The sequence below is a fragment of the Varanus komodoensis genome, unplaced genomic scaffold (genome assembly GCF_004798865.1).
Source record: "Varanus komodoensis strain SLA01 unplaced genomic scaffold, ASM479886v1 scaffold11, whole genome shotgun sequence".
Lineage (NCBI taxonomy): Eukaryota > Metazoa > Chordata > Lepidosauria > Squamata > Varanidae > Varanus > Varanus komodoensis.
This window is the reverse complement of record NW_025335317.1, coordinates 26587752-26610443: the sequence shown is the minus strand read 5'-3', so window position 1 is coordinate 26610443 and position 22692 is coordinate 26587752. Positions and strand designations below refer to the sequence as shown.

Below are 22692 nucleotides of genomic sequence, written 5' to 3'. Positions count from 1 at the left end.
TGCAGGAATCCTTTGTTCATATGCACAGGCCTCTCGAGATTTCAGACTTCGAACAACAATTTGTGCAAGTAATATGTTCAATTAATGTGTTTTCTTCTTTTTGGCTTACTTAGGTTGTGCAAGGTTTGAGATGGAGCTAATCTTATGTTTGGACCTCTTTCAAAAATCTGTGCATGTAACAAACAGCATTAAAATATTTTCTATTTGAAAGAATGATTATCTTAATCAAACAAAAGTCGCTACCCACAATTGTGGTTGGCCAAAAAGTGACATATCACATATAAAAGACAGGGAGTGTCGTGGTGAACATAGTTCATATGTCATACACTTAGCAGAGGTTACTGAGTTGGGAAATGTTGCCCAGCCTTTTGGGGTTTTTAATTAAAAGGGTCACAATCCATTATATCTGAATTTCAAAGAATTTAGCAATTAGCTGTAATCTGTAGTTCCCAGCAGGAGGTGTTCATACTATTAAAAAGAGATTGTTTCCATCAACAATCAAAGCTAAAATAAAACTAACAAGATTATATATTTTGTGCAATATACAGCACACTATGCATGCTGTGTAAATGCCAGGGGGTTGTTTATTTTTAAATGCTATCTTTAGATTTTATTTTTTAAAACAACATTTTATGTGTAGGGCAATATCTCATGAGTACTGGAATGGTGACAATTCATCTGTTAGACAAATTGAGCAATGATGGCTTTTTTAAAAGTTGAGGAGGTGAATCGCTTTGACTTTTTTAAAGTGAATAATAAAAATGCAGTCTACGGTAATCTAAAGGTTTTGACACAACTATTCATGTCATCGAAGTTAGAGTAAGCTGAATTGATGGGTCCTTTCAGCAATCTAGAGTATGTGTAGAGATTTGTACTAAAAAAAAGTTCTAATTTGCACTTTCCAATGAATTTAAACTTTCTAGATTTGTGCCTACTTAAAAGAATGTTTGTGACCTTTTGACCCTTTTGTTATCCCTAATTCAGAAAGGTCTTTATTCTGGAAAGCTTAGGTATTAAAAAAGGAGAAAAAAGAAAGAAAGAAAAAGAATGGGGAGAAACGTTAATGGCATAACAGTCCTTTCTGATCACCCTGTGTAAGATGTTTATGCAAAATGTCAATAGAGGGAATTGGCCTAACAGTGTGACAACTTACTTTGCTTGGAAATGGGCTAATCTCCTGTTTGGGTTATCCAGAGGTCAGGTAGGGATTTCTTCGCACTCCCCATAGTGCTGGGCTAAACTTCACAAGCTTTGTTGGACTGAGGCTGATGCGTCTCAGTTATCCACCAATCGAAGCAGCATGTTTATCCCAAATAACTATATTTATTTGGAAGTAAGTCTCATTTATTTTAATAGAAACTACTTCTGAATGAGCCAACTTTGGAACACAGAATGCTTGCTTGGTGTACATTTCTTCCTTAGGACATGTTGACTGCAGTCCTATATAGACTTACCTGAGACTACAATCTCATTAAACTCAGCTTTATTTCTGGGAAATCACATACAGAATTGCACTTCACAGTGACCTTGATTATGAATATGAAAATGTGGCTAAGGTACTAATAGCATGGATTTTCTGTATGTTTATGGCCATTTTAATTTACCTTTTTCAAGTGACTGGGAATTTGAGGCTAATGAGAAAAGAAAAAAAATGAGTGTGCTTGGGGTAAAATTCTGTGTTTCATATTGAAATGTCAGATCCCCGATTTTTCTCCCGTTTAGCAATCATCCATTTTGACATGGGCACACCTTGCTTCTAGAGAGGATTATCATCCACTATTTGAACCAAATATATGCCTAGCCTTGTCCCTTCCTGAAGTTCATGTGGAAACATACATTCAAATCGCTTGCCACTGTTGCCCTGTCACAGCAGGCTGGAACTCAATAAGTGCTCAGACAAGCATGGCAGGCCATGAAATAGGCCTTAGCAGGTTGCATGCTGTTAACCCCCCACTTCAATGCATCAGCTTCTGTGTGTTTTTTAAAGAACAGCCTTTTTTCCTCTCTGTTAATTATGCCCCAAGGCTGTAGAAAGGCAGCATTTACCTGTTGAAACAGACCAAGCAGCAAGTGTTCTGACATGTTTATCAGTCAAATTGTATTTGGCAAAAGGTAATTACACATGCAATCAGATCTACGGGTATCTGGTTGATTACAGGTTAATACAACTATTTAGCCTATGGTACAGTTCTTGGTTTGAGAAGAATCTCGCAGATGTGAATGACTAATATAAAAACCAATAAGAAGGACACCTCCATTTTCAATATGTGAAGTTCAATTTGTAACCTTTAAAAAGAAGTAATAACCCAAACATCACATTTAAACTTTTCTTATTTTCATATAGTTTTCATACTATGTCTGATGATTGCAACTCATCTGTAGCTATAGCTATATGTAACCTTTTAATTATGTTATTTTTAACTTAACACTTTTTCTTTGAATTTTCTTTTCCTCCTGTCTTGAAGGAACTACCCTTCTTGCAAGAGTGTCCACATGGAATATTGCATATCGTTTGTTAGGTTTTGGTTTTTTTTTTTTTAAACAAAGGGCTTGTGAATGCACCTGAAAGAACAGACCCACTATATGCATGATTATGTTGCTATGAAACGAGTCATTATTGGTCTCTTGTTTATATATTAAAACTAGCATTTTTAGTTGCTATCTTTCCTAGCATTTAGTATGGTCACCTACATCTGAAGAATAAGTTGAAGTATTAGTTCAAGTCTCCCTACAAAATAAACCTAAAAGAGACAAGCAAGGAGAAGGGTTGAATCCTAAACCACAAAGGTTATTCAAAGCAAGCAACAAATGTCCTTTTTATCTTTCAGCCAAATTGCTGAGTGGTGTATTTGAAGATGTGAATTAGGTTCAAATACTGGGACGTGTTCCATGGGGTCAGCTACAGGAATTCCCCACACAAATGTCTTCCCACATATTCTTTTGTTCCTTTGATACAAGCTCCCAGCTGCAGGGTTCAACCTTAGCTCTTTGAGGCTTTAAATAGTACTGAGTTAACTCATTACTGGGCAGTGATGCAACAAATGGATTCCCAGGCATTCGAATCATAGAAATGAACAAATTGTTTTAAAACATGATTTATGCAAAGACTTCATTTGCATCGAGCCCTCATCTCTAGGCCTGGCATCTAGAGAGATTGTTTATTGTATGGAATATATATTACCATATTCTTCCCTTGATCATCCAATGGCAAGGTTTGATATTCTTTTAGTTGAGGATCCTAAACACATTGCAGGGAGTTAAGTATCATCAATTTCAACCCATATATTGGGAGCATATCAGGAACTTTACAGTAGAGAATATTGCCAGCATTGTACATCCTGCAGTGGACAAGACAGCATTTCTTTTATTTATTTCAGAACAATATGTAGCATCAGAATCAGGAAACTAAATAGAAGATTGTAATAAACAATTATCTTATTTTCTTGGTCAGTATCAGTCAGAATTATGATCAGATTAAGAGTAGGCAGTTTGAAAGAAGAGATTGTAATTTGTTGTTTGCAGTTGTGTTATCCAAGAAATTAAGAAACTTACTCATTCTGTGATTAATTGGAAACATCTCATTCTCAACATGTGTCAGCTATGAGACTGTAGGATTTGTTGGAGGCCCATTATGCTAAATAGAATGCAAGATGCCTTGTCTCTATGCAAACTATGCAAGCAGTTCAACATGCCTGGTGGAATTGTGAATCAGAATTGAAGGGCACAGGAATGAGCACACTTATATGACTTTATCCTTCATTCCATAGTCACACCCATGTCAAAGCTCAATTTTACATAAGGTGCAGGGAATATTCCTTCCAGTGATATATCCCAGACTGTTTGTTTGTTTATGCATATCTTTACATGCTTCCTATAATTGCCAAAAGACCTTCCTAGGCAGCTTACAACCACATATTAAAAATATTAAAACAACATATTAAACATACATAAATAACAACATATTAAAACCTGTTAAAACAATCGAAAGATTAAAACATAACTATAAGAATAATATAAGACCACCAGCATTCACAGGGCTAAGTATTATTTTTGTAAGGTATGTTTTCACCTGGCACTGAAAAGTAAATAAAGATGGCAACAGGCGAATTTCCCTAGGGAGAAGTTCCAAAGATGGGGAGCAGCAGTAAAAAGACCCTTCACCTATTTGCCACCACTCTCACTTCCCCGAAGGGTGGCTCTTGCAAAAGGGCCTCCTGCACTGATGTTAGGGGGTGGGTGGGTATAGATGGGTATAGATGGTCCTTCAGATAGCCAAGCCCCAAGCTGTTTAGGGCTTTATATTCCAGTACAGGCACCTTGCATTGGGCCCAGGCCACAACTGCTAACCAATGTAGTTCTTTCAGAACTGGTGTTATATAGGGCACTCTAGGAATGCCAGTTACCAGCCAAGTGGCCCAATTTTCTACTAGTTGCAATTGCTGGACCATCTTCAAGGGCAGCCCCAAGTAGAGCACATTGCAGTAATCTATTTTGGAAGTTACCAGAGCATGGGTATCTATCTTCAGGTTTCCCCTGCCTAGCTAGGAGAGAAGGACTAGAGTTTTGAAACTGGAAGCTCATATGAAAATTCTGACCAGTTGGACTGTTGACAGCCTTGTTGGAACAAATTCAAATATCAGGTTAAAAATCCATAGTTATAGCAAACTTCTCACCATTATTTTCTTATTCAAAAGTTTGTGTTGTCTGGAAACAATCCAAATGCTTGGAAACAATCCAAAATATTACTTTCTTAGAGTGTTAGAGTAGCAAAGAGAGATTTAACAATAATTTAATTTTCTTTAAACTTTAAATTTTTGAAACAGAATTTTGGATAGGAGTGTTATCTGACTGTTGGAAAAGACAGTAAAATTCATAAAGCCTTTTCCTTATTGCAAAGTATGAAAGCTGTGGGCAACATATTCTTGCATTCCAGTGTATACCCACATTATTGGCTTTTCCTTTAATGTATGTAGCATATCTCCCACTTCCATTTGGTTTACAGTCTTACATTGAAATAGGCATTCTACATAATCTCCTTTATATAAGCCTTTAACAACATATTGTTTAATAAAAATGCATACCCTAAATTAAAGTTGAACTGAAGTGTTCAGTGATTTTTACAACCCTTGATGGATACAAGAGATGGATAATAGGGCAAAAAAAAAAAAAAAAAACAGCCCTCATGATTGGGATTACTAGGGAAAGTTTATAAGAATCTTTGAGACAGATGCTGTCTTGCCCTTAATATCTGTCTATTGAGCATGGGGTGAGCAAGAAACTAGTTTGTCATGCTTTGGAGCCACTGAAATCAATGGGACAGGTTTGTCATTACTAATTTCCTCTGGGTCCAAACCAGTATGTTTAGTGTATGTTTAGTGTACAACAGTGGATAAAGAGGGTCATTTTTCTTCTACCAGCATTCTATCTAATAGCAGAATTAGTTCTATGTTACCATACTGCTCTTGATCCAACAATAGCCCTTGCTAATGTGATAAAGTTAGAGTAGGACAACATGTAGTACAATTTTGCTAACTTTACACTTTGCATTATGTCCAGCTAGACTTGCACCCCAAGTCTAGGGTGGGTATATTTGGAAAGCAATTAGACAAAAGTGTAAAATGTTGCTGTATCTGTAAACAAATGTAAGCTGATGTGTATGTATATATATATTTGGCAGAACTAACTGCCTTATGAATGGTCTTGCCCTCAAATTCTTTTCCTGTTCCACCTTTTTATTTAATTACAGGATTAAGGTCTCCTAAGTTTATATCCCTCCTCTGTTTTAGTGCAAATAAACACATGTACTCTGCTACTTCTGATGAATTATGAGTCACAGTGGTATGTCAAGCCAAGTTAGAAAAGATTACAGGCATTACATCATCTACACATTAGTAATCACATATAAGCACACACATTTGTATACATATACCCACACATGCTTTCACACACAATGGTATTATTGTTGTTTCTTTCTCCTCCTTCCCTTTCTGCTACCCCACTGTTGACAATTTCCTGCATTTCAGTGTATGTAGAGTATCCTGTCATAAGCAAATAGGTATGTGACTATCTAGCATCTAATGAGATATCTAAAAGGCAATACAGCATTCCTACCTTTGTCAGGTTAAAAAGCAAAACCAAACATTTGAAAGATCCTTTAGCATTCTTGCAACTTGAAATTTTATTAACATTGGAAAATTAAATAAATTTGATCCAAAACACATGCCATCAAATTGTTCCTTCTCTCAGAGGAAAGAAATTTAGAAAATAAATACTGCAAAGGCTTTTGTCCACTCTTGATCTGCATTCACACATGCAAGCAAAATTTATCCAGACACAGTACATGACATACTAATCACTTTGTGTGTTTCCTTAAATTTAAACATAGATCATAGTTTGCTTTCGTATAGCACCCATCCAGAACATGTGTAATGTACATGCAATAAATGCTTGCTGTGCTGGACAAGAAGTTTAATTGGACATAATGGACTGAGAGCCAGTGTGGCATAGTGGTTAAGAGCATGGGACTGGGACTCAGATGGTCTGGGTTCTAGTCCCCGCTCAGCCATGGAGCCAACTGGGTGACTTTGGGCCAGTCACAGACTCTCAGCCTAACCTACCTCACAGGGTTGTTGTGGGGATAAGATGGAGGAGTTGTAAGCTGCCTTGAGCCCTTTATAGGAAAAAGGCAGGATATTGATCAATCAATCAATCAATATGTAGTTTGCATTTTGACCTTCAGCCAAGGACTGAGAAGTGTGATGAGGAACTGCCAGATCCTGCCAAGCATCTGTATAAACTGGACATGTCCATAGATATAACAGTGAAAACTCTGTCCAATACTAGATTCATTCCTGAGATCCTCTCACTGAATGGTTTGTCCTGAAAACTTTTTAATAGTGCCTGTTTCCTATTGTTTCCCAGTCAACATTGGTAGAAACAATTCATTTTCTCTACTAAGCCAGTACATTATAGCCCCATAAGAAATTTTGACATCCTAGATGGTTTCCCCCCATCTCTACTCTCAGAGCTATTCATATGTGAGATATTTTAATAGCAAGGCTTTTGAAGTATAACTTTTAACATGTTTTAAAGTTATTCATCCTTAACTCTAAAATCTAATCAGGTGTCAGCTGTGTAAGATATCTAGAAGGCTAATTGTATTTGTGGATGTCAGGTGTCAATCTACTTTTCAGGAGTGAGGTCAGATAGTAAGTGCTGGTCAAACAGTCTGATTTTCTTCTTTTGTAGCATTTTGTTATGGGTAAAAATAACTGAAAGGGCCAGCTATCTTTAAAAACTCCAGTGGCAAAGGGAAAATAAGAACATAGTTGAGATGCTGATATCATCTCAGGAAAAGCTGTAAAGCATAATGGAAGCACTACCTTTTGTAGTGTTTTGCAGAATAGCCATGTAAAATGAACTATTGGGGTGGTAGTTCAGATTAAGCATGGGAAATTTCATGTGATTCCCATGCTATGAAGCTCCTAGAATCAGTGGTCAGTCTTTCCTGGAGTACTGCTGCTTGCCAGCCCTCTCTCCTAGCAAATTACTTATATTGGCAGTATATCTGCTAAGTGCCAAATTGTCTGCAGGTGATATGAGTGACAGAAAATGGTTCCAAAGACTTGTACACCAGGCAGCTCTTGCTCACCAACAGCATTCAGTACATACTGTCAAAGTCCATTACATACCATAATGTGCTGGGCTTATAAGTGCAGCTGTGAGGGGGACAAAGCATAAGTATAATAGTAGAGAGCAGCAGCCCTGCTGTCACTGCAGTTCACTGTTCTATCTGCTCCATCTCCATCAGAGTTGTCCTAACATAACCCCTGAACCTGCCCTCAGGAGGGGAGAGAGATGATAATTGGATGGCTTATGTAATTTGCTTGTATGTGTTGGTTTTCTACAGCATGTAAAGCTGGTCTCTGTGGCAAAAGAAACTTTCTAGAATTAATGAGGCTCCTGTGTGGAATTAGGGGAAGCTTGCAATAGCATTTTGCTGCTTCATCTTGACAGCTGGAGCAAGCATTTGGTTGTATCGAAGGCTCATATATGATATCTATAATGGAACGCAGATACCATTGCAAAAAGTCCTTTTTGGTTCTGTATCTCCTTTGTTAAGGTTGTGTGGATTCTAGTGTTCTGAAAGAACATGGCACCCTGAACATTTTAGTATTTCTTTTTTTTTTAAAAAAAGTCCATTTTTAGTTTCTTATACCTACAGAACTAGTCTTGAAGGTGTGTGGGAAGTAGGCTTTCCAGTGGACAGAGCCAAAACTATAGTGCACTGTGTTATTTCATGTTCTTTTTCAGGACTAGTGCAAATATAATTAATGCAAATAATCAAATTCTGATTTTCATCATGACTATAGACAGGCTGCTCTGTGCAGTTTCTTCTGGTGCAGAATTCTTATTGTTAACTGCTTATTGTTGCAGTTCCTACACCTTAGGCTGCAGCCTTAAATATACGCTTGGGTAGAAAGCCCACTGGACTTAGTGGGAATTACCTCTGAGGAATGGAGCTCATCAGAAATATCTCAAATAGTGCATCTTTACTGTGTATCTGCACAGCTCATAATCCATCTGAGTTTAGTACCAACATGACTCTTCAAGTATCCACCCTCCATGTTTGCCACATGAATGTGCTTTCTTTGTTACTGAGAGAACTTTGGAGTTGGGCCCAAAAGCCTGTTTCTCTGACAACATTATCTCACTCTTTTTTTTTTTTTTTTTTTTGCTGCTTTATCATTGGTTACTTCCTTCCTTCCTTCCTTCCCAACTGTTTTAAGGGTAAAATTGCACATTATGCATGGCAGAAATGCCATCATCATCAAGAACAACAACTAGATTTATATCCTGCTTTTTAAAAAAAACCCTCAAAGCAGCTTACATCATTGTCGTCCTCCTGCTTGCAGTTTAATTAAGGATTTGACAGGGTAAAAAAAAAGAGTAATCAAGATAACTCTGGCACTGAGTTTCTGAGTATAGTTAGGGAGCTATCCTGTGTTGTCTAAAGGGCAGTAGGATTGTGCCAGTTCCCAGATCTGAGGCTGGGGACTGTGCTCTGTCCTCAGAGCTGGGCATTGGAGCTCCAACTCCATCCCCATGGAGTGCAGAAAGAACTGCTCTGGTTGCTCTTGGAGGTCAAGAGAGTAACCTCAGAAAGGGAGAAAGGAGGTGGGGGTGAGGAGACTGTGGAGGCCAGGATATGAAGTACTCTTCCTACAGGAGGTACAGAGTCCATCTAGTGAAAATGCAGAGCAGGAAGAGAGAAGCAGACAATCCAGGGACTGAGAAAACAAGCCATCTATCAGAAAAACTCTGGCTAAGGCAACTAATCCTTGATTAAATAAACCATGGTTTAGCTTTATGTGCAAACCAGGTTACTGTGTTACTCCCTAACATTTTAGTGTTGCAGGTTTAATTTGGTGCACACTGAATTTGTTACAGTTTAGTTAGCTACATTGTAAGCAATTGTGACAAAAGAGATGCTGGCTAGTGTGTAGTACAAGCCCTCCACTATTTATCTGGATAATACAGAAATAGACTGGAAAACACTGTATATGGCAGAGGGGTGAACAATTGTTTGAGGGGAAGAAATAAGATACTAATTTACACACATTTACAGATAACAATTTAGTGATGAAATCAAAAATTGTGTAATTGAAGGACTGGCTTCTATATCATTTGGTTCTTGAGAATGCTAATGCTACTAGAGCTAAAGAAGAAAATAATCTGCTGTGCTAAAGCCTTCCATTCATGTGTTGCAATTATTTAATCTATCTGAATGATGGCAGATGTAGAAATCCACAACATTAATCAATCCATGTTAGAAAGTGGGTATCTTTTATTTCATATTTCATACCCAGAGCACTGGCTAGAATGATTGTAAAGTCCAACAACATTACAAGAATAGACATTATGAATCCACAACGGGTGTGCAGATTTTCTATCCAGTTAACTTTTACTTAGGCTGTATAGATTATCATTCTTAATACAGGCAGTGGAATGGCAGTGCCAATGTCTGCCTCTCAGTTCGTTCTTTAAGCTCTGGCTGTATACAAAATTATGCCTGCACTTTGTACTGGAAGCTAAACTAAATATCTGCAAATTATATTTGCACAGTTTAAGCAGTTTACCCAATTTAAAGTTCAGTAATATAATAGGCAATGAAATATCTGTGGCAAAGAAGTAAGTATGTTTATGGTTGAGGAGCTCTCAGCCGTAACAACACTTAGACTTCTGAAAGCTGTTAATGCATATGATGCTAGTATTGTACTCTTATGTGCTCTATATATCTAAGCTACCTGGTAAGGTAGCCATTTTAATATAAATGTGAAGGTAGAAGAGAGAGAGATTAAAGAACTCTCAGACAGAGCTTTAAGGTGATGAACAAGATCTCTAGAAAGAGAGAGGAACTCTCTTCGAGCTTTCAGTCATGTGCATCTTGATGGTAAGTTCCCTAAATTAGAGGTCAATCCTGTTTCACTAATACTTAAATTAGGAATAGAACAGCTACCTCTGTGGGCAAAATCCTGGTTTTGGTGAGAGCTATCAGGATTTTTCATAGGTAGTTTCTTGGACTTATTCCAAGAAATGTCCCCAGATATGACTGATACACCTTCATGGATCACTGCCTTGTCGTGGTGAAAGGGCTTGCATTGCTCAATGAAGCTATGCCATGCAGAGCCGCCCATGACGGACAGGTCATAGCAGAGAACTCTGACAAAATGTGATCCAGTGGAGAAGGAAATGGCAACCCACTCCAGTATCTTTGCTATGAAAACCCCATGGACAGTACCAAAAGGCAAAAAGATAGGACGCCGGAAGATGAGCCCCTCAGATTGGAAGGTGTCCAATATGCTACTGGGGAAAAGCGGAGGGCTAGTACTAGTAGCACCAGAAAGAATGAAGCGACTGGGTCAAAGCCGAAAGGACACTCAGTTGCAGATGTATCTGGTGGTGAAAGGAAAGTCCGATGCTGCAAAGATCTATACTCCATAGGAACCTGGAATGTAAGATCCATCAATCAAGGCAAGCTAGATGTGGTCAAACAAGAGATGACAACACTGAACATCGACATCTTAGGAATCAGTGAACTAAAATGGACAGGAATGGGTGGATTTAATTCAGATGACCATCAGGTATATTACTGTGGGCAAGAATCCCTCAGAAGAAATGGAGTAGCCTTCATAGTCAAAAAAAGAGTAGGAAGAGCAGTACTGGGATACAGTCTCCAAAATGACAGAATGATCTCAGTTTGAATCCAAGGCAAACCATTCAACATCACAGTAGTCCAAGTCTATGCCCCAACCACTGGTGCTGAAGAGGCTGAAGTTGACCGGTTCTATGAAGGCCTACAACACCTTCTAGAATTAACACCCAGAAATGATGTCCTCATCATCATGGGGGATTGGAATGCTAAAGTAGGAAGCCAAAAGATAACCGGAATAACAGGCAAGTTTGGCCTTGGAGTACAAAATGAAGCAGGGCACAGGCTGGTAGAATTTTGTCAAGAGAATATAATGGTCATAGCAAACACTCTTTTCCAATAACCCAAGAGACAACTCTACACATGGACATCACCAGACGGTCAACACAGAAATCAGATTGACTATGTGCTCTGCAGCCAAAGATGGAGAAGCTCTATACAGTCAGTAAAAACTAGACCAGGAGCTGACTGTGGCTCAGATCATGAGCTTCTGGTTGCAAAATTTAGGCTTAAATTGAAGAAAGTAGGGAAAAGCACTAGGCCACTCAGGTATGACCTAAATCATATCCCTGATGAATATAAAGTAGAGGTGACAAATAGATTTAAGGAATTAGATCTGATAGACAGAGTGCCTGAAGAACTATGGACAGAGGTTCACAACATTGTACAAGAGGCAGCAACTAAAACCATCCCAAAGGAAAAGAAATGCAAGAAAGCAAAATGGCTGACTGAGGAAGCTTTACAAATAGCTGAGGAAAGAAGGGAAGCAAAAGGCAAGGGAGAAAGAGAAAAATACAAACAATTGAATGCAGAATTCCAGGGAATAGCTAGAAGAGATAAGAAGGCCTTCTTAAATGAACAGTGCAAAGAAACAGAAGAAAACAATAGAATAGGGAGGACCAGAGATCTCTTCAAGAAAATTGGAGATATGAAGGGAACATTTCGTGCAAAGATGGGCATGATAAAGGACCAAAATGGCAGGGAATTAACAGAGGCAGAAGCGATTAAGAAGAGGTGGCAAGATTACACAGAAGAACTATACAAGAAAGAGCTTAACATCCCTGATAACCACGATGGGGTGGTCACTGACCTCGAGCCAGACATCCTGGAATGTGAAGTCAAATGGGCCTTAGGAAATCTGAGCAACAACAAAGCTAGTGCAAGTGACAGCATTCCAGCTGAGCTATTCAAAATCTTAAAAGACGATGCAGTAAAAGTGCTACACTCAATATGCCAGCAAATTTGGAAAACTCAACAGTGGCCACAGGATTGGAACAGGTCAGTTTACATTCCGATCCCAAAGAAGGGCAACGGCAACGGAACCACTGATTGGTTCAAAATTGAGAAAGGAGTTCGGCAAGGCTGTATACTGTCGCCCTGCCTATTTAACTTATATGCAGAGCACATCATGAGAAAGGCGGGGGTAGAGGAATCACCAGTTGGAATTAAGATTGCTGGGAGAAATATCAACAACCTCAGATATGCAGAGGATACCACTCTCATGGCAGAAAGTGAAGAGGAACTGAAGAGCCTCTTGGTGCGGGTGAAGGAGGAGAGTGCAAAAGTTGGCTTGAAACTCAACATTAAGAAAACTAAGATCATGGCATCCGGTTCTCTCACTTCCTGGCAAATAGATGGGGAAGAAATGGAGGTAGTGACAGATTTTCTTTTCCTGGGCTCCAAGATCACCACAGATGGGGACTGCAGCCAAGAAATTAAAAGACGCTTGCTCCTGTGGGGGAAAGCTATGGCAAATCTAGACAGCATACTAAAAAGCAGAGACATCACCCTGCCAACAAAAGTGTGTATAGTCAAGGCAATGGTTTTCCCAGTTGCAATGTATGGCTGTGAAAGCTGGACCATAAGGAAGGCTGAGCGCCGAAGGATTGAGGCCTTTGAATCGTGGTGCTGGAGGAGACTCCTGCGAGTCCCCTGGACTGCAAGGCAATCAAACCGGTCAGTCCTAGAGGAGATCAACCCTGACTGCTCTTTAGAAGGCCAGATCCTGAAGATGAAACTCAAATACTTTGGTCACCTAATGAGAAGGAAGGACTCCCTGGAGAAGAGCCTAGTGCTGGGAACAATAGATGGTAAAAGAAGAAGGGGACGGCAGAGAATGAGGTGGCTAGATGGAGTCACTGAAGCAGTTGGTATGAGCTTGAGTGGACTCCTGGGGATCGTGGAAGACAGGAAGGCCTGGAGGAATATTGTCCATGGGGTCACGATGGGTCGGACACGACTTCGCGACTAACAACAACAACAGCAACTGATTTCTTTATATAAAAATGTTGGTCAAACAAGTAAGTGTCAAACAAGATGCATGCTTCTGAATTTGCTTTCTTCTTCCTAGTTAAGATAAAGTTCATTTTGAAGATTTACACCAGCCACTTTTTTAGTGCTATAGATCTACTAGCATTCCATGATAGCTTCTTCAGACCATTTTGTGAGTTTGCTTTGCCCATTTCCCTTCAATTTTAAGTAAGAAAATGCACTGCCAGTGCAAAAACAAAATAAAAACCCTAGCAGCTGAATCTTAAGCACATTGTTTGAAAGTGAGAGTCATTAATCCCAATATAACTTGCTTCCAGGTTAATGTGTAGAAGTTTATAGTCTAAATCCTCCAGCCAGGATAGAGCTGAGAAGTGGCGTGCAATGAATGAAATGGCTTTTCCTGTGCTCCATTTATCAGGCCTTTTCAGCAGAAGAGATCTTGCACATGCAAGTGCTTTATGCAAATGTATTGGAAGATCCCACAGAGGGACTGATACAAGTTCCCATTGGAGTGGGGACAGTGCACTCTTGTTTTTAAATAAAAATCCAATAATGCCTAACATGAATTAGTTGCTCTTTCCCACATTTTAACCACATTCTAGAACCTTTTATGAAAATGTAGGATATAAACATAATAAATGAATGCAGCTGTAACTACAGTACTGAAAGGATCGTGTGCAGGAGTCTCAATGTGGTGCAGTAATTAGAGTGCTGGAGTGGGTCTTAGGAGATCTGGATTCTAGTCCCACTTTTCATGAAGCTCACTGGTTGACTTTGGGCCAGTCACAGATGCTCAGCCTCCCTTGTGGGGTTGCAGTGAGGATAAAGTAGTTGAATGTGTAAGCTACCTTGGGTTCTTCACAAGATGAAAGAAGGCTGGAAATAAATGTAATAACTATAAATGTATTTATTTCAGGATGGTCGTATGGTCCCTTGATGCCCTTGACCTCCCCTTCCAAATTGCAACCATTTGTACTTCTGGGGAAAAGCAGCAGAGACTTTCTTGTATCAGGATCATAGAATCACTGTGGTGCTTATGCACATGTGCATGTATGCCTGCATGAGCACACACACTGCCACGTACACACGTACATGTGCATGAGGATCCTGAGCCAGCATGACATGCAGCCTTTGGAGCTGAAAAGACTGTGCACCCCTGAACTAAGTAACAAAAGACAGATTCCTTGTTGTTAGTTGCAAAGTCTCATCCGACCCATCACTACCCCATGGACAACATTCCTCCAGGCCTTCCTGTCCTCCACCATCCCCTGGAGGCCACTTAATCCCTAAATTCTTAACTACAAGAGAGGTAACTCACCCCATCTCTGATTTAGTGCTGCGTATTTTTAGTACAAGGACTCATTGTCACACTTAGTGTTGTGGAAATCAATGGGACAAGTTAGCCATTAGTTCAGGAGTATGGAATCAGAACTTGCAGTGTCACTAGCTGGTTGTGCTTCCCAGGTTCGTGTCACTGCTGCCTTCCCCTTGTATCACCCCTTGCCATCAATCTATAGAGAGCCCAATTTATGCTAGTTAAAATATTTCTGCATGTATGTCTCCCCTTAAATGTTCCAGGAAAGGAAGGGTTGACATGGTGCAGAAATTGAGTGACTCATCTTTTCAGTGGTGAATGAAGCAGCCCAGCATGATGGTGGGGACCTGAGATGAGGTGCTGCCATGTTTATTGAAATAGTTAGAATAGATTTTAGATTCTGTTTGTGTGTCGAGTCTGTTGGGGTGCTTTTCTGTTTTCCCTTACAGGTGTGTTTGGAAATCTATACGCATGTCTTCTCTCTTACCCTCTCTCTCCTTGGCCTTGGTGTGGCATAGATGATAAGTCTGGCTTGTTTTATAAGTGGGAGCACCCATTTCTTGTGGATATCACTGTGGGGTACAGCAGTGGTGCAACCTGTTGTTCTCCAGTCAGTATTGCTCCTATACCAAAATGAGTTCAAGCCTATGGTAAAAGGACATATGCTTGAAAGTCCCTTGTGCTTGTGTGTAACCACAGCAGCCTGCCACATAAGGACCCCCCTATTTATAAAAAGGGATATAAGTACAGGGAGAGAAAGATATCCGATTTCAGGGGGAAGGAGGGGGAGGGGAGAGAAGGCGAAGCACTTGTAGCCAAAAAGCCACTCAGTCTGGAGAGATCAGATGCAACATATAGATTATGAACTCGGCAAAAGCTGGCCCTTGATTTCAGCAAGTGACCGTGGACGGCAGGAGGTTGTCTCGGAGGTCTAAACGAAATGTGTTGGGCATTAGCCCCAGGGAGCCTCTGCCTCCCGTTGTTTGGGGCTGCACCTCCTATCACAGCCAATGCTCAAGGACGGGGGCTGCAGTCCAGCACATCTGGAGGGGGCACAGGCTGTTGTAAAGCGTGCCTCCCCCGCCGTCCGCTCGGCTGCAGGGGAGCTGCGCCGCCCTTTCCCGCGCGGGCCGCTCGCTCAGGCGAGGCTCGACTTGGGAGGGCCGTGGGAAATCGCGGCGGTGTGAAGCAGGGAGACCGGAGCTGCGTAAATCTCGCCGAAAGTGTCGGAATTCCCCGCGGCGGCGAAGGCGGCGGGAATCGTGTCCTTCCTTTCTCTCCTCCGCCGGCTCTGCCCAAGTGCGGTCGCAGTGTCGGGTTAAGGCGGAAAGGAAATCGCAAATTGAGCCCGCTTAATTAATAGATAAATAAACGTGTGCGAGCGCAAAAGGAGCCCAGTGCCTCCCCCTGCCCTTCTCTCCGTCTCTGCCGGGCTTGGAAAGAAGTCACAACAAACCGCTCTGAAGAGCCCCCTGGATGGCGAGGAATCTGATCCGCTCCCAAGTAGCGAGTTAAGGGCTTGTCGGCTTGAAACAATGCGAGCGCGGATCGGAAGTCGGGTTTAACTAGCTTAGAGGGGATTAGGGCTTCAAATTGGAGACGGAGGCCGCCGCTTTCCTGCGAGAGCCACACTGGCTTTTAAAAGATTACGCCCAGATTTGACAGCAGCTCCGGCTGGAGATTATGAACTCGGCAAAAGCGGGAGTCTGGAGGAAAGAGGGGTGGGGAAAATGAAATCGGCGCGGCCTCTCCCCGCGATGTTCCCTTTTTTCTCTCCCCTCTTCGTCAGTTTCTTTGCCCGAATACTTTAATTTGCACCGAAACTGTTCTCCTTTTGGAGTAGCGTATGAGGGGATCCAATCGTAGCCCTTTGGCAAGGCGATCAGGCTGTATCCAGAATGATTGCAGTGATTTTTACATTGATAACTATGTGTAACTGAAAGTAAATTCTTTTACAAGGGAGGCCAGATGTCCAAGTATTTCCCTTTAATTTAAATAAAAGTCTGTGGAAGTTGAAATGCTGACACAAGGTTTGTTGTGGTAGTTACGCATTGGTTGAGGGTAGTAGATGACGTTTAAACTGCAGATGGTGGTGAGGCAAGATGGGCTTGTGCAAGGTTCCTGATTGTCAGCTTTTTGTAAACCCAAATCTCTTCTTAAAATCAAGGCAAAACAGATCTCAATCTTTTCCTGCTGCTTTTTTCTCCCCTTTCCCTTCAAAATTGTACTGCCTTATTCCTATGGAATTTGCCCTCACTTTCCAACCATCACAGATTTTACAAGCCCTTCCTTACTGAGGTGGTATGGGGAAGATGAAGATAAAACACCAGACTGAATCACAGCCAGATCTCAAAAATTTAGGGGGAAAACCAGTTTGAGACTCCCAAGGCTGAGGCAACTAATGATGGTCCCAAGCATCATCATCTCTTCACCGTTTCCCCTTTTGGTCTTATCTTTCCTTCAGCTTCTGGATCTCTTCATGGTGTGGGATTGGTCTACTTATCTAGCTGACTATGGGCAACCAAGCTCCAAGTACCTGCGAGTCAACCCAAGCACAGCTCTGGCCCTCTTGGAGAAGTGAGTCTTACAATGCACCCAACCCAGTTCTGTACCTGCTGCATGGGGGGGGGGGGTCAGGGGGTAAGAGCTTTACCTGGAAGGTCCCTTACCAAGCATTCCTCATCCTCCTCTCTGAAGGATACACAAGTGGAAGGGTTAAGGCAGGTGAGCAAGGAATGAATGCCACTGTGTGTCCCTTCACAAAGGGCCATAAATCTAATTTTAAAAAATCGAAGGGGCTTCCTTTTCCAGTTCCATCTGGACCGCCTTCAACCGGGAGCTTGGGTCTGAAGGCTGCCCATCCCTTCCTCCTTCACTTATAAAGCCTTGAAAGCTAGCCTCATTACTTGGAACCCTGAAATAAAAACACAAAAATGCACAGAAATAACATTATGACTTTGGGCATTTTATTGATTTTTTTCAGACTCTTTTAGTTTCTAAGTAAAAGCCTCTAATTTGCTCCCTTAAAAAAGAAAGAAAGAACTTAAATTGCCCACTTTAAATCTATGGATGTCAGTATCGCTTCTTGACTTGATAAGGTGCTGTGCAACGCATTACTTGTTTGTCGCAAACTGAGTTCTACTCAGTGCTTTGCTTTAACTGCATCCGTCCTACAGCTAGGTTTTAGATTTCATTTGATGGAGTGGTCTGTGCCGCAAAAGCAAGCATTGCATTGCTGAATCCAAGTAGGGTGTCCTTCAGAAGGGGGTGTCCTTCAAAAGGAGGTGTCTTGCCCCCTTAGCCCAGCGGTTCCTTGAGGTAACACTGAGATCCTAGCAGTTACCTTTAAAACAAACAAAAAATTAAACGGAGCAGAAGGAATTGATTAGTGCAAAGATACACTAATTCCCTGGGAGTAAGTCCCCACTCATGGTGGTTTTATGATTGCAGGTGTCTAAGATGGTTCTGTAAACCGCTGACATAAGCACTATAAGTTCAGTGGAACTTATTTGTGAGCAGGCATTCTCAGAGTAGTGCTACTGTGCTCTCTAGAAAACTTGCCTAAGTGATAAGAAATCACTAAGCAATCACGTTAGTTTTTAGGAAGCGGATTGAAATGGGAGTAAATACGGACAGTTTGCAGTCATCCTAATAGGATCCCCTCCACATGAAAGGTATTATAAATATTTAGCTGTGCCCTTTCAAACATGCTCCAACTTTCTCTGTTTTCTTTTTTTACATGCATCATGTGAATGTTCTGCAGAGTCCATAGAGGGTATGTATATTTGTCTGCCTGCCTTCTGAACTTTATTCTTTTAATTCATCTGGGTTGCGTATCACCCAGGATTCCATTTCAAAACTGATATGAAGACAGGCAGGTTTTTTTTTTTCTGGGAAAGTACTAAAACTTAAGCAAAATTAAATATTTTGAGCAGCCTGAAGTCTCTTGCTTGTTATAGAATTGCCTGTTGTACATGTAACAAACATCTTAAATTAGCATAAAATGAAATGACTTGGAAGCAAGTCCTCTGATTTCCATGGTTTTTATTTGCAAACATAGCTGTGATATAGGGTAGCAAACCTACATATTGTATTATCCATTACATTAGAAAATGTTTCCCAGTTAGTACATATGTCATTACGGCCTGGTACATTCAGATTATGCAAGTAGACTCTAGTGTATGAAAGCATGTATTATAAATGGATTAGGCTTTATGTTTCATAAGGTTTTTATGCTGTTTTTAGCCTAAAAATTATTTTTGCCATGCAGAGCCAATTACCTTGCAGTTCCAGTTTCTATGTGGTCATAATTATGTGGAGTTTTCCACTGTAAATGGGATGGGAAGAAACTGGGATACAACTGGTCTTGTAAACTAAACTTTGCTGCCGAGCATAGTTCAGGAACCGTTGATATAATTCTTTCAAGCTGGCTTCTGATCATTTGCTGTGTGAATTGCAACTTTAAAGCCTTTCAATTGAGGACAAAGTCAAACAACAACAAAAGAGAAGACCTGGCTATCCGTTAAACCAGCCCAAGTTTTTAATTTATTATTATCCTTAATAATGTCAATTAGTCATAGGAATTATTTCTGAAGAATAATGTAGTATTAGTATTATTGTTACTATCTGTTGCTAAAGTCTCTTCCCCTTTTCTTTTTAGAATGAAAGATGTTAACAAAAAGAACAACATATTTGCACAATTCAGGAAGAATGATCGGGATAAACAGAAGCTCATCGAGACAGTGGTGAGGCAGCTGCGGGGCTTGGTGAATGGAATGTCCCAACACTCATAAATACCCCTGCTTCTGGAGCTAGCCAAAAGCCAAGCAAGCCAAGGCTGAGGTTAGGGTGCCAGGACACAAAGAATGCCGTAGAGCGGTCTGATCTATGGAAACAGTGGGAAATAATTCCTCCCTCTACATTTCTGACTATTAAATATTATTGAAAAACAACAATAACAAGCAACAACTTGTAAACAATTAGGAGCGGGTGAAAATGGGACTTGTATATTTATGAAGGCAAAATGCCAAATTGTACATGCAACAGTTGAATTGTAAATACGTTCTTTGCAGTCTGCCTCAAGATTTTCCATCCCCTCCATTTCAGAATGACTTAAAACATGTTTGCTACCACATCCTCACTGCTACTTTTGTGCTAGCCCTGATATATTATTTTCCAATGACTTTTCCTGCTTAAAATGCCATCTGCCCCTTTTCTTTCTATATATTCTCGTGTATGATTTGTACATGATTCCTTAAGGGGATCCAGTATGGTTTTATATATCTGATTTTTCTCTTTTCTAGTGTGGGGTGTGGGGAGGAAGGAAGAAAAAGAGTTTTGTAATATCAAATTCCAGCCTTGGTGATGTTTGAACAACTTGACTTTTATAGAAGATTCTTACCAGGAGATTTTTTTCTGCTCATCAGCAACAAAAGGGAAAAGACAAGGTGTTGCCAATGTTGTGCGTGTGTGTGAATGTGTGTCGATATGGGTGTTTATAGAGACTACATTTCTCTCCCCCATCCCACCTCCTGTTAGACGAACTTCTGCACCGGAGCATCCTTGTTCAAAATACAAACGAATGTAGAATTAATACAACCAAATTACCTATGGAACTTGCATCAAGAATGTAATTTTCTCTCTCCATGTATTAAATTATTTGACAGTCCAGAATACAGTAATATAAACCTTACCCCTTTGTTTGGCTTTTATTGTTAATGTTGCGCCTGGCCAATCTTCATCCTGCTGTGTCCATTGCTTTGTTGTGAAGGGTGCTGTGAGGATCTCACGATAGTCCCTCTAAGTTCAGTTCATCTCAGGAACCTTAACTGCGCTCTGCAGCTTGGTGGGCTGGCCTTTTTTTTTTTTTTTTTTTTTAAGCTGGCCTCTCAAGCTTTGCATGAGCAGGAGCTAAGGGGGTTTTTTTGGGGCGGGGGGGTGTTAAGGGTCCAACTGGCAAGGAGATTTCTCAGTCAGGTCTGGCTTTAGAGATGTGACCGGAAAGTTGGGCGCCTTCTAAACATCTTGCTTTTTTTCTTCTCATTAGAGGGGACAAGATTGAAGCTGCATTCATCATTTGTGCATTGTTTGGGGAGGAACTCTGTGATTTAAGGAAGGGATGAGGCAGCTGTCGGGGGATCAATCGGAGCTGAAGACAGAGAGCTGTCGCTTTGGGTTTGCAGGCCTGAGACCGATGACTCCCACAGGGCACGACCAGGGCCTGCCTGGTCACAGTCCTCTTCCTTTGGATGATCTCCTGTGACGGTTTGCCCACCTTCCCTCATAGATAGCTGGTATATTTTCTGCAGGGAATCTCTCTCTCTCTCTCTCTCTCTCTCTCTCTCTCTCTCTCTCTCTCTCTGTGTGTGTGTGTGTGTGTGTGTGTGTGTGAGAGAGAGAGAGAGAGAGAGAGAGAGAGAGAGAGAGAGAGAGAGAGGTGGCACAGTTAATGAACAAGCTCTGCTGTTTCAACACCATGTCTAGAATTGCTGGATTTGGTGAGGGGTGGAAGGTCCCAGTTGCTACTGCAATGCATCAGTTTGGTTTGCTTCCAAGGAACTAGAAAGTGTGGGTTGGGGAATCAAAATAGACCTGAAGGCATTCCACAACTACAGGCCCAACCCGAGATCCATTGGCTGTTTCCCCCATGCCAGGAGTGAGCTTGCTTTTACTCTTGATAGCCTTTTGTCTAGGTGTGGGTACCTTTGTTACTCTTATGACTGGCACATCTAGCAAGGCAAATAGGAGCTGCTTATATCTATGAGCATCTTGCCACTGGCCCCTGCAGACTGTGTCTTGTACTTTTGGGGTAGGCTCAGGGTTCTGTGCCTACACTTTGTACAAGGCAGATTGGGGAAGCCATGTCTTTAAGTGTGGGAACGAGGAAGGGGAAAGAGAAGTGGACCCTTCTGGTTTGGGATTGTATCCAATATTAGTTCTCCTTAGAGCAGATCCACTGAAATGCATTAAAATTGACTGACTTCATTTGCAACATTTACCTCCTGGAAGAACTTTGAATAAAGGTGGAGATTTGCGCTATCAGCATAAATGGTTGTGCTAGGTGCCTCCTTGCACTGCAGATCCAAGAGAGTCACTTCATGTAGATGACAGCTAAAAGGAGGAGCAGGGTCCTCCAGAAGAAAGATTGGTCTCATCCAAGGGACAGATGCTGCTGCAATATGAGTCAAATTCTAGCTTTGCCAGCCAGTCTCAGCTTTAGAATGTGTGCACTTTTTCTGTAGGTCCACTTGAACATTGGAGTCAATCTTCTGTGCTGCTTTTTTACTGGGGTAGGGGCAGAAATCTTTTAAAAGAAGAAACATTCAAGAATGGAAAAAATTACATAAGAGAAATATATTGTATATACCAATAGTGAATTCCTTCTCTGTATGCCCATCTTTTTGTAGCAAAAATGGCACTGGCAAGAAGGGGAGATAAGAACAGTCTTGGGGGATTACCAAAGTCTGCAGCAGTAGCAAAAGAGTTTAAGGAGGGAAACCTGAGAGAACCACCCACTCCCCAACTGAAAAATAGCCACGTGAGAACTGGATATGGAGGTGCTTGGGCAGGCATGGAAGTGGGCAGAATGAAATGTAGTATCCTAAAAGAAGGTAGTGCATTGCTGGTTGGCATCCCGAGCTTTACACTGCAGCGTTTTGTGCCAGATCCTACATGCGTTTAAAACAGGCTTTGCCTTTGGAAATACGGATGGTCCACAACTCAACCCTTTTTGAAATTCTTGTCTCCTACATTCACCATTTTCTGGAATTGTGTTATGTGGGTTTAAGTAAAAGTTGCTGTTTCTGAAGCTTGTTCCCAGCTGCCTGTGTTCAGGCCAAGGCACCTTCCTTGAAGGAACTCTGCAGGATTCCTGAAGTTACTGGATTTGAACCAA

The 22692-nt window shown here is 41.0% G+C and overlaps 1 protein-coding gene across 10 annotated transcripts in view; it reads left to right on the top strand.

Moving 5' to 3' along the window:
* EXOC6 (exocyst complex component 6) overlaps positions 1 to 20490 on the top strand; it is a 130148-nt gene extending 109658 nt beyond the window's left edge. For all 10 annotated transcript variants that reach the window (XM_044420657.1, XM_044420662.1, XM_044420663.1 and 7 more), the window contains 3 exons: positions 17263 to 17375; positions 18562 to 18573; positions 19459 to 20490. In XM_044420657.1, coding sequence (XP_044276592.1) covers positions 17263 to 17375; positions 18562 to 18573; positions 19459 to 19591 — 258 coding nt within the window. In that variant the 3' untranslated portion in view covers positions 19592 to 20490. The remainder of the gene's footprint in view (positions 1 to 17262; positions 17376 to 18561; positions 18574 to 19458) is intronic.
* The last annotated feature ends 2202 nt before the right edge of the window (positions 20491 to 22692 follow it).